Genomic DNA, 12800 nt, shown 5'->3' on the forward strand with positions numbered 1-12800 from the left:
AAAGTGAAATACACTATTGGCTCCTCTGTGCATGTCGAATTTCCACCCTGTGAACCTATGTTGGGCTCCGAGCACCACCCTTATCCCTATTTCTGGGATGAGCCAGTCCAGCACCAGTTATGACCAGAACCTCAATACTGCTGAACCCCGTGTCCTTCATCAGTCTTTTACCCTGTCCTGATCCCACATTGAATCCCAGGTCCATCCTGGATCCATCAAGGTGATTTCCACATAGGCAACCGAAGGCCAGTCTCCTACCTTTAGCAGGGACTGCAGGAGGAACATCTGTCTTCTCCTTCCGCCTCTTGCCCTTCTTGGGCTGTAGTGGGGCCAAACTTGTCATGCTGGTGACAATCTCCCCTGAGCTGCAGAAGAAAAAGGCCCTGATAAAGCCAAACTCTGGTCTGTTGTTGCAAAGCGGAAAGGAAAAGAAACTGATAGTTTCTAGTTATTTTTCATTTTCCATGCTGCCCTGTGCAGTATTGTATGGAAGGGTCACCTTAGAGCTGGACAGGAATTACTCCATGCTCATTTCTTGGGGTGTCTGGAAGCCTGGTACTGACCCCTGGCTGAGATAAGGATGAGCTGAGCCGGTTTGTAATTTACAATGTAATGTTTAAAGTTCAGGATCCCCTGGAGGGACTCAGGACCAGCTTGTCCACATGATTTAGGGATGTACGCATTGATGCTTTACACCTGGCCTGATGGGTTACACAGTCTGGCCTGGCAATATACCAGTAGGATAGTAAAGATGTCACCAGAAACTTTGTCTTGGGCTCTCCTAAAACTCAGATTCTTTGCCCATGTCTTTGTGGTTCCTGACCCCAAAGCACAGTGCCTCCTAGGCAACTAGAAAAGGATCCTGGGGAGCTGCACCTGGAAGTCTCTGGGCCTCCATGACTCTTGCTATATGACTGCCTTTAGTCCATGCTGTGTTCAGCATGAGAGGCGCTGTGCTTCCTGCGAGCTGACCTTGTGTCAGTGTTCCAGTACCAGTTTCTTTCTAGGTGTTATCCATGGTAGCCACTGTGACAGGGATGGCATGCCCTCTATTACAAGAGAAGACAGCCAAGACTTGCCAATGCTAAATGACCATCCTGAGAGACATGTTGGTGAGCAGCAAACCTGGAAGCTAAACCTGTTCCTGGCTCTGTGGGTTACCTGGACACCACAACTTCCTTGAATGTTCATCAGTCTTGTTCCAGAAGTTTCCTATTGGCTCCAGCAGCCCAGGGAAAGCCTCTTTTAGAAACCCCGCCCTCAGGTACACATTCCAGTTAGCGAGGTATGGTTATACCAAAAGACGCTATCCCTCAACACATAAAACAATGTGATCACCTGCCCAGTCATCAAAATGAGCAAAGGCAGTAAACGGGCAGTTTTCACCCAAAAGAAAAAGCTCACTTACTTGTGGAAACTTTACATTCCCTTCTAAAAGAGGATTTTTTTCCTCCATATCAGAATGGCAACAACCAAACCTGAGGCAAAGTAAAATTCCATTGAGTTGTAATCGCAGAAAAACAAAATGATGTAATTTGCAGTAAAGTGGATGGAACTAGAGGAGAATGATATGCTGAGGTAGGTCAACTAGTCTCAGAAATGAAGGGTTTTATGTTTTTCTTATATGTGGAAGCTAGAGAGAAACTAGGAAACAAAAAGGACCTTAGATAAATGAATAATGGGAGGGGACTGGAAGAGAGAGGTAGGGAGGGAAAAAAGCAAAAATGATTAATAAAACAGTTCAAATAATGCTATATGCATATATGAAGGTATCACTACCAATCTCATCACCAACCTCAGGAACATGTATGGATGGTGGGGGGAGTCCTGGGGGTATGAAGGGAAACACACCCAGTGCTGTGTGCATGTGTGCTCGCATCACTTTGAATCTCACTATGATGTATAATTAGGGTGCACCAAGAAAAGAATATAGACATATATATATATTTATACACACACCCAAGGCAAAACGCTGTTTTGACAAGAGTGTGGGGCTGGAGTAAGAGCACACCTTTCCTGACGAGAAATGATATGGCAACCTCTACCAAAATGACAGAGGCTTCGACTCTTCAACCTGCAAGCCTCACTTCTGGAAATGCATAGTATACATATCCTTCACATATACACAGTGGTGCAGGTATAAGATGATATATTCCAGCACTGTCTGACTAGCAATAAATGAGAAGCAGCCCAAGCATCCGTCAGCTGGGGACTGGTTGAGTGAGTTATAATTATCCATTCATGGAGTTTTCTCTGGCTGGAAAGAGGCATGAAGAAGCCATCTATAGCCTGATGAGGAAAGATCTGTCGTTTAGTGAAAAAGTTCGGTGTTGGACACTGTAAAGTGTTCCACTTTTTATACAAAATAATATATATTAGTATTTACTTGTGTATGTATACAAAACTTTAGAAATAGTCACGAGGAAATAAAAATATAGTAGTTTCCAAGAAAGAAGGTACTGAAGAACTGAAGAGATGGGAAATGAAACAGAGAAAATTATTACTGGATACGTTTAGGATTAAATACAAATAAACATATACCTATACTTTATAAGAGGTAGGCTATTCTAACAATAGTCCTAGTTATTTAAAAATAAACAAAAAGTCAATCACGCTGTGGGAGAAACTCCAAGAATGTGGTTCCCACTGAGATTCCCCAAGGACAGCTTATTTTCATTGGGAACAGAAATGCTAACTGGTCAGAACGTCAGCTCAGCGTACAAGGCCAATCCTGCAAATTCACAAATAGCTAAAAAGAATGTGCGTTTACAAAACTCTGACCACTAATAGCAAATGAGGGATTAGAAATACTCAGAATTGCTTAAATATACAAACACATGTACAACTTGGTTCTGCAGCTTTTTAAACTCTTAGAATGTTTATTTTTTTCCTTTCCAACATAAAGCAGTGGAGATTCATGTTTGAAAATGGTAATTACAGTCATGAAGATGAAAAGAAACAAGCCCGTTATATCCAAAACACAAGCTCTAAATATTTCCACAACTTCTCTCCCTCTCCCTCTTCCTCTCCCTCTCTTTCTCTCTCTCTCTCTCTCTGTCTGGTGGTACTGGGGCTCCTGGAAGCCCTTCTACCTCCTGGCTACACACACACACACACACACACACATATATATATTTTTTAAACAGGGTCTCTTAAGCCAATGAAGCTGGCTTTGAACCAGCGCGATCCTCCTGTGTCTGCCTCCCAAGCGCGGGGATTACAAGAGTCACCATGCCCAGCATCTCTTACTTGTTTTTGTTTTTGTTTTTTAAACAGATTTTAAGCTGAGCGTGGTGGTGCACACTTGTAATCCTGGTAGGTAATTGGGAGACTGAGACAGAAGGATCTCAGTTTTGAGGACAGCCTCAGCAAATAGTGAGATTCTCATTACCTAGCAAGGTTTCAAATCAAAAATAAAGAAGGGTTGGGGGTGTAGCTCAGAGGTAGATTGATCCTCCTGTCTTTGCCTCCCAAGCGCAGGAATTACAAGCATGTGCCACCACGCCCGCCAATAGAAACAGGATCTCTTAAACCAGCGCGGCTGGCTTGGAACCTGCGTGATCCTCCTGTCTCCACCTCCGAAGTGCGGGGATTACAAGTGTGCGCCACCATGCCTGGCACATTGGTTTTTAAAATCATACTCTAATATAGTTTAGTACCTTTATTTTTATTTAATTATATTATTAAATTCTCACAGTATTCCAGTGAGAAAGTTGATTAAGCCTTTCTCTAACATCTAAACATCTTGTGTGCTTTCCAATTTGATATACATGTATATTTGTATATTTTAGCAGTATTATTATTATTATTATTATTATTATTATTATTATTTGGTGGTACTGGGGTTCCTGGAAACACTTACTACCTCAAGGCTACACTCCCAGACCTATTTTATACTTTTTTTTTATATTAGAAATAGGGTCTCTTAAGCCAGCGCGGCTGGCTTGGAACCTCCTGTCTCTACCTCCCAAGCGCGGTGATTACAAGCGTGTGACACCATGCCCAGCTTAGCAGTGTTATTATATGTAAATATAATAATAATGATATATTTGTGTATAATGATTTTCCATTCCTAGACTTTTTAAAGTTAGACTCAAGTTGGAATTATCATGTCAAAGAGAACTACCAAATTAATTAATTAATCCAACAAGTTAGTACTAGTTTATAGCTCTACAATGAGCCAATGAATGAGAGTACCATTTTATGGTTTAAATACTGAACTCACAGATTGGCAATGCAAAAATGTCTAGAGGTGAAGTATTTGAATCAGGAATCTAGTCTCATCAGTACATGAATCCACAGAAAGTAATTTAAATGGATTCACTGGGTAGTAATTTAGGCAGGTGGGGTGTGGCTCTTCAAAGAAGGGTCAAAGGGATGTGTCCTTGTAGACTTTATCTGTCTCTGATCACTTCTTGCCATACTCTGCTTTCTTGGCCATGAGATGAGCTGCTGTTCTCTGCCACGATGTCTGCCTTGGAATCTGCCAACTGTGGACTGTACTCTGAAACTGTGAGACAAATAAACTTTTTTCCTCTGTGTTGTTCCTGTCAGGTATTTTAGTCACAGCCACAGAAAAGCAGACTGAAACACCTATGATGTCATGCTCTTTAAAACCAAGTCTGCTATTTTAAAAAATTACTCATTAATGAATAAAAACCATGAACCCCTTTTTACTTGCATTTCTCCAATTGCTTGTGAGAATGAGCATTTTCCAAATTTCCTCATTTCTTATGTATCTGCTATTATTTACTTAGGATCTTTGGGTTTTCTTAGAGATTTGCATATTCCTTTTACATCAGCCTGACATATTAATTGCAAATACTTCCTCCAATTCTATTTGAATTCTGGCTTTTTACTACATGCACATTTTTTCTTTGTTTTGGTGGAAATCTTTTGGTACTTTCCTCTCTTCTCTTGCCTCTGAGCTTAGATAGAATTCCCAACTGTACTTCACACCCTGCAGAGTCAAATACTACTCTTGTTTCTTCCTCTTTTTTCTTGGATTTAATTCTCTAACTCTTTCATATCAAATAGGCTGCCAGAACAGCACTGACATAAACTTGGACCCTCATACTCAGAGCTTTCAGTAAGCTGAGAAAGACTTACTTCGCCATCACCATTTTCCCTCAAAACAGCAAGACTGCACTAAACTAAATTTAGTTCTAATTCATAGTTCAACAGGCAACCTCATGCAGGCAATGAGGCATTACAGTGACACAGGGCATTTCCTCCTCAGACTCTTGTTTCTCCCACTGAGCCAGCAGGGCTAGTAGGACTTTTTGACTAAAAAAGACTATCTTGTAATTAATTCACAAGAAAAGTATCCCACATCTTGGATTGGAACAGGGCCATATTTTGTCTCTGACACAACAGAGAGAGACTTGCTCTCTGGTGCCAGACAAACAAAAAAAAAAAAGGAAAAAAAAGAAAAAAAAAAGATGGAAAACAGGGCCGGAAACTCCCTCTAAATTAGAGACTGTGCAACTAGAGAGAAGTTCTATTTGTGGGAACTTATTGTTGAACAGGGCTGGCTTGCTGGCTCCAACAAGGGCAATGAAGGAGGGCGGCACGTGTGGGGCCATGTTGTAAGATGTCCACAGTTTCTGCCTGGCCAGATCCCAGGAGTCTCCACCCCACAGGCACTGTGATCTGTGGTGGCTGGATTTAGTGAACAGACTGAACAAGAGGCAGAGAACCTGTACCCAAGTTGATTCCACTTTAACTGGAGAGGTGACCCCTGGTAAGTCATGTATTTCCCAGCATCTCCATACGCCAATCTGTAAAATGGCAACAAGTACTTGCTAATTATCCACAAAGTTGTAAGAGTCCAATGAGATAGCATGGCCTGAATAAGATGGGGCATAAAAATGGCTAAATTGCAATTGACTCTAGTATCTAGCATGTGGATATTTTCCCATGCAACCCTGGTAGTATTATCTTGCCACCTGGGTATTCCATGCTGCCCCTGTGTCAACTCTGGGGAAAGGGCTGCATGTCTCAACTGGAACCTCAATCAGAAAATTCTCTGCCTAGAGTAGCAAAGCATGCCTCCCCCGAAAGATGCCCCCCCCCACATATAGTGGTGCCAAACACATACCAAGGCAAGGTAGGCCAGGCAGCCAACGAGGCAGCCAGGCTGCAGCCCTGAGCAATGGACTGCTGCCGCAGCATATCGGGCAAAGTGGGTGTCATAATTTGGATCTGAAATGTCCCCCAAAGCCTCATGTGTTGAAGGTTTAATTCCCAGTACACAAAGTGTAGAAGTGGAGTTTTCAGAAAGAAATTGAATCATGACAATTCTGACCTCATCACTGAGTTAATTCACTGATGGATCAATAATTTGATAGCACTATTGGGAAGTGGTGGAAACTGCAGGAGGTGGGGACTAGTCAGAGGAAGTCAGTCACTGGGGGTATAACCAGAAAAGATATATATTTTGCTTGGCTCCTCTCTTTTCCTCTCCTCTCCTCTCCCCTCACCTCCCATACTCTCCCCTTCCTTTCCCTTTCCTTCCTTCCTTCCTTCCTTCCTTCCTTCCTTCCTTCCTTCCTTCCTTCCTTCCTTCCTCTTTCCTTCCCAGCTGCCATCCATGAGCTAAGCAGCTTTTCTCTACCATGCCCTGATGTTCTGCCTCATCTCAATGAGGTAACCAGGCTATAGCCTTGAGCAATAGACTGCTACCCCAGGGTACCAGGCAAAGCAGGCATCATGGTTTGGACCTAAAATGCCCCCCAATTGAAGCAATAGAGCCAGCCTGCCATGGACTGACCTCTGAAACCATCAGCCAAAATAAATCTTTTTTTCTTTAAATTGTCCATGACAGGTATCTTCATCCATTCAACAAAAAGGTGACTAAAACAGCAGATGACCTTGATTTTGCAAGATACTGAATAAATCTGGAGTTACCACTTTTTATAGACATCAAAGTTAAAAGTAGTAATAGCTATATTTGTGTCTAGTGCAAGCTGCTGTGCAAAGGGTTGAACACACATCATAGGCTGCCCTCTCAGATGAGAAAACTGGTCCTCACAGAAGTCCAGGCCTTTTCCAAAGGGCACCAGCTAGAATGTGGGATTTGTTTCAGAGCAGCCTGCCTCACTGGCCCTGAAGCAAAGACCTTGAGCACAGTCCAGACAACAGAGAGCCAGAAAACTGGGACAGGAAGAGTCAGCTGAACCAGATTCACAATGCCTGCTCAGGGCTCACACTAGCTCCTTAAAGAGAAAGTACCGGAGGCGAGATCAACAACTGGCAATTTAAGCTTGTTTTTAAATTCAGGCATAAAACAACTGCTCAAGCACTCTCTTTGGTGGGAAAAAAAAGGGCCAACCCAAGTGCTGGGGTTTCAGGGGCAGAGCTTTGTCTGTTTCCAAAGACCAAGGACCATTCTGGCCCAAGAGTGGGCAGAGAAGGAGGGGAGCCTGTGTCTGGAAACTATTTGGGGTTTCGTGATGTCAGCCACCATGATGTTGAGTGTGGTGGGCTAGCCACATGGAAATTCTATGTCTTTCCTCTCTAGAGCTAGGAGTATCTGGAAGTAGAGAATGAAAGGTGGGAATAAAACACAATAGACTGAGCTGAATCAACCAAAGAACCTAATTTTAACACACCTAAAATGCACACACCCAGCACACCTGCTTTCTTAATTGTGAATTCAAAGCACATTCTGGTTGAAACACAGTGTGAGGCTCTCTGAGGTCCCTTGGCAATCAAACAGCCATTCCCATACAGTCTTGTCTCTGGGATAGGTTAAGATGCAGTTAAACACGCAAGCCAAGGGGCTCTTATCCCATAAGCACTCGGATGCCAAGTGTTCTCTTTGTTTCATCGCCATCTTTGTGCCTGGAACATACAAGTAATGAATCCAAATACTCCCTTGAGTTCTGCTGAATCGCAATATTTGTGGATCATGTAGGTGCTTCTCAGCCCTGTACACAAAGCTGTCCATTTACTCCAAAGGGATCTGGTGTGTCTGAATGGGGCAAGCTAGGAACAAAGACCCTCACCCAGTAAGCCCTTCCTGAGCGGGGCTAAGGAGGCCACGCTGGCTCTGGTCCTGCTGACACCCTTCCTTCCTGGCCTGCAGAGCTCTTCTTGCACCACAATGTCTTTGAAAGGTGAGGCTTCAATTGTTCATTCAACTCCAGAAATTTCCCCACGCTTCCTTTCTTCCTGCTTATATTTCTTGGTTCTGACCAGAAGAACACCTGACCTAAATCACGAGAAAGATTCATCCATTCCTTTCCAAGCAGCTCTATTGACCCTTTTGCAAGATTTCATGCAAGACACTTGACTCCTTATAACGCTACACCCAACAACATTAAATGTGGAATCTTCTAAGTAGATGATTTTATTAGTGTATTCACAATTATACATCACAGTGAGATTCTATGGTGTGTTTCCCTCCATACCCTACTCCACTCCTCCCCCTCCATACCCACAGGTGTTAGTGAAATTGGTTGTTATAATTTTATATATTGCCATAGTATTATTTTAACCATTTCTTTCTTCAATCTCGTTCTTCCCCTCCATAACTCTCTTCCCTCATTTACTTTCACTACTCTACAGGTCTTTCCTCACATTATTTAAAGTCCCTTATGTTTCCTATTTTTTTTCTCTAGTTCACACATCTAAGAAAAAACATATAATCATTGTTCCTTTGAGACTAGCTAATCTCTTTTAGCAGAGCATTTTCTGGTTCTATCCACTTTCTTGCAAATAACATAGTTCTTTTTTTCTTCTTTATAGCTGAGTAGAATTCCATTGTTTGTATATACCATATTTTCTTTATTCAGTCATCTGTTGACAGATACCTGTGTTTGCTCCATACTTTGGCTATTGTGAACTGTGCTGCTATAAACTTAGATATACATGTATCACTAAAGGATTCTGACTTCAATTCCAGTGGAAAGATACCGAGTAGTGGTATATCTGGGTCATATGATTGTTTCATTCCCACATTTTTTAGTCTCCAAACTGATCTTCATAGTGGTTATACTGATTTATAATTCCACCAACGGTATATAAGAGTTCCTGTTTCACAAAATCATCACCACCATTTGTTATTGTTTGTATTCTTGATGAGAAATAAAACTTAGAATCAATAAATCATATGACATCAAATTGAAAAGCTTCTGCACAGCAAAAGAAGCAATGAAGAGTCTAAAGACAGCCTACAGAATGGGAGAAAATTTTTGACAGCTACTTCATCTGAAAGAGAGGACTAATATCTAGAATATATAAAGAACTCCAAACACTTAACACTAATTAATAAATAAATAAATACCCAGCTGGGTGTGGTGGCGCACGCTTGTAATCCCCGTGCTTGGGAGGCAGAGACAGGAGGATCACGCAGGTTTGAAGCCAACTGCACTGACTTAAGAGACCGTTTCCAAATAAAAATATAAAAACTAGGTCCAGAGGTAGAAGGGCTTCCAGGAACCCCAGTACCACCAAAAATAAAAATCAAATAAATAAATAAATAAATAACCCAAACAAAAAATGGGCAACTGAACTAAATAGCCACTTCTCAAAAGAAAAATATAATTGGTCAATAGATACATAAAAAAATGTTCACCATTAGTGAACATTAGCAATTAGAGAAATGCAAATCCAAACTACACTGTGATTCCATCTAACTCCAGTTAAAATTGCAATCATTAAATGTGGAATCTGGAAAGATTGTTGTCTATCCCTAAAGCTATAGTAGTAATTTGCTTTTGTTTAAAAAATGATGGTAAATAATATTAATAACCACTTCCTTCCCAAAGTCAGCTCCCACTGATAAAGAACAAGAACTTGGGGGTCAGCCTCGCTGGATTAAGAGACCCTGTTTCCAAATAAAATATAAAAAATAGGTCTGGGAGTGTAGCCCAGAGGTAGAAGGGTTCCAACCCTAGTACCATCAAAAAAAAAAAAAAAAAAACACAAGAACTTGGGTACAGCGTGCAAGTTTCCTGATGTTGAAAATCTCACCCTAGGCTTTCTATACTTGCTTCAAGACCTGTCACTTAAAACTACCCAAAGCAAACATTATCCTATGCCAGGAGCTGCTAAGAAGTTGCATAACTTCATTTTCAAGATGGGTGAATGACCTCACCCCATCACAATGACCCTCTTGAAACTTTTATTATTAAATGAGTAACTCATATAGAAGCATCTGTTCTGTGGCAAGCACTTAATAGATGACACCAATCATTATCCCACCAGTGCCATTGCCATCACTGTTACTAAGAATCTGCTCTCTTAGTGTCTGAATGCAGAATGAGGGAGGTAGTGTTCCCTAGATACTAAGCCAGAACCAGCACACCTAAAAAGAGCCACCAGACCCTTGGGTGTCATGGAGCATTTTGCTGCTCTGTGTTGTGACCTTTTGGTGCACATATTCTGTGTAATATCAGAATAAAAGCTGTTCCTTTGTGGGGTGGTTGCCAAGGTGGCTCTGGGTCCACAGCATCCCCATGGCATACATTGTAGGCAGACCATACCACCCAAAAAGTTCACTGTTAGAGCTGCTTCTGAGACAATTCTTCAGCTGTAAGGGAAAAGTTCTTCCTCTGCAGTCTCTGCCAGCCTTGGGAATTCTGGAGCATGGGCTTGGCCAGGCTGGCATTTCTACTTGACCTTAGAACTCTGAACTCTAAATGGGAAGAGCAGGACACGTTTCATTCATATGAAGGAGTGCCATTCAGGATCTTGGTCTTGGGTCATAATGAAGGTGGCAGGGAGAGGTCACCAATGCCCCAGGGATAAGGCTGCCTGCTTGGGTGGAAATAACAACCCCACAAGCTTGGCAGTCTTACTCCAGCTGTAGTGCTTGGAAGCTGATCCGAGATTGGGGAGATCAGAGCTGTGTTTGCTGGGTTGAAGGAGAAGATTATACATACGCCACGGGTGGGTGTGCATGGACCTGTCCCTCCTGGCTCCTTTCCCTTCCCCAGGAGGGCTGGTCTGGCCTGAGGACAAATGGCCACCTGGAGTCAGAGCTGCCCAGAGAAGGACAGGGAGTGGAAGCCATACCTCAGCTCTGTCCCCTCTGGACTGACCCGCCCTGAGTTCCCCATCGCTGAGCCTGCCAAGTTGCTTCCTGGGTAAGGACATCCTAGCTGGCTTTTGATGGCCTGAAAGGAAGTTTCATAAATGATAGAAAGCTCCACTGATCTAATGGTTGGCAATTTTAGTCATGTTCTCGGTCTGCAGAGACTAATTTGTACCTTGCAGTACAAATTGTGAGGATCACAAAGAAATCCCCACAAGGCGTTCGGCCGTCCTGGGACACAAGCGCACCACAGGGACTGGGAGGAAGAAGGCCACAGAGACGTCAGGGCTCAGGCTCTGTTATGTCACCCTTGTTCTATGGTCTTGTAACCTGTTGAATGTGCAGGGTGTGAGGCCGTACTCAACAGCTACAGCCTGAATATAACAGAACCATTTGCATAGCACACACTCCTCACCAAGTATGTTGGAAGCACTAGGCACGCACTGACTCATTCAGCCCTCCAAACAGCACTATGTGCCAGGTCCGTTATTGTCCCATTTTTTCAAAGAGGTTGAGAAACTAGCCAAGGATACTGTCAGTGACAGCTTAGAGCTGAATGAGGCAGCCTGGACCCTGAACCTCAATTTTCATGTCAGACTGACTTCCTCAGAAAGAATCAGTGCCGTGCAGCCTATTCAGCATCGTAAAAAACACATCTCTAAGTTCAGAGTGCACATCTTTAGGTTCTTTGAAATCATATTTCTGTCTTCTTCTGAGATCCCAGACAAGTCATTTATTAGTTAAAATCCATACCTCCATTAGCATGCGGTGTTTAAAAATCTCCGGTGCTTCAGAGATGACTGAAAGTACTTTAAATTAAACTCACAAACAGGGAGCAGAGCCCTCTTTATCCACAGAAAGAGAGTACACAGAAGACAAGAAGAAAGTCAGGTGGCTCAGCCTTGGCGCTGGTGGCTCAGACAGCATGGTGTCTACTGGTGTCTCACTTGCGAGCACTTCATTGCCTCAAATCCAGGAGACCCCCGGCTGGAAATTGCCTTTCCTGTGTGCCCATGAATCCTTATAACAACTTTCTTAAACTCGACCTGCAGGCAGGAGTGTCGCAGTTCTGTGCAATTGGTGGGTTCCATCTGATCTTCTAGGGCTTTGGGGACATTATCATGCTTAGACAGAACTGCTGTCAGGGCTGCGCACCCCAGTGAGGACATGCTTTAAATCCTGCAGAACCCTGCAATGTTCACTCTGCTCCCAAACGTCTGCCTCCTCAGAGCACTGGGCCAGGAGAAAGAAACACCTTCCCAGCCCTGAGGTCAAGACCACCCCTTCCCAGAACATGGCAGCCTCTGACCTCAGGGACAGTAGACTGATGATGATGGCAGTGATTCCCTTCCCTGCTCCTGGAATGGCTAAGCCACGGGCTTCCTAGTCTCCAGGTCCTGCCTCCAGGTCACTTGGCAAGGCCCTTCTTTCTGTGACCACAGCCTCTTCAGTGCCAGCATGTGGCCTCTTCCTGATGGTCCCTCCCCTGCCTGAAGGTTTCCATTTCTGCCATTTTGCCCTGGTCCTGCGCTTTCTGCCCATCACCCCTTAGATGAAGTGGTCATAGGACAGGAAAGGACACAGATCCTCATCAGAGCTCAAGATCCCTGAGACCCAGCTTCCTGCTGCATCAGTGCTAGGTAGGCCAACAGATGAGGGCTTCAGGACCCAGGGCCCCTGGCCAGCTGGGGACAGGAGGAGCTGCCTGGGCCAAAGCCAGATGCAGAAACAAGAACTGGCCGGGCGTGGTGGCGCACGC

General features: G+C 43.5%; 1 protein-coding gene across 2 annotated transcripts in view; it reads right to left on the reverse strand.

Annotated features, from left to right (window-relative positions):
• VSTM4 (V-set and transmembrane domain containing 4) overlaps positions 1-12800 on the reverse strand; it is a gene marked incomplete at both ends in the record, with an annotated part of 98392 nt that overhangs the window by 31906 nt on the left and 53686 nt on the right. For both annotated transcript variants that reach the window (XM_080694670.1, XM_080694669.1), the window contains one exon: positions 259-365. In XM_080694670.1, the coding sequence (XP_080550796.1) occupies positions 259-365 (107 nt within the window). The remainder of the gene's footprint in view (positions 1-258; positions 366-12800) is intronic.

Source organism: Muscardinus avellanarius (genome assembly GCF_963383645.1).
Source record: "Muscardinus avellanarius genome assembly, chromosome: 4".
NCBI classification, from domain to species: Eukaryota; Metazoa; Chordata; class Mammalia; order Rodentia; family Gliridae; genus Muscardinus; species Muscardinus avellanarius.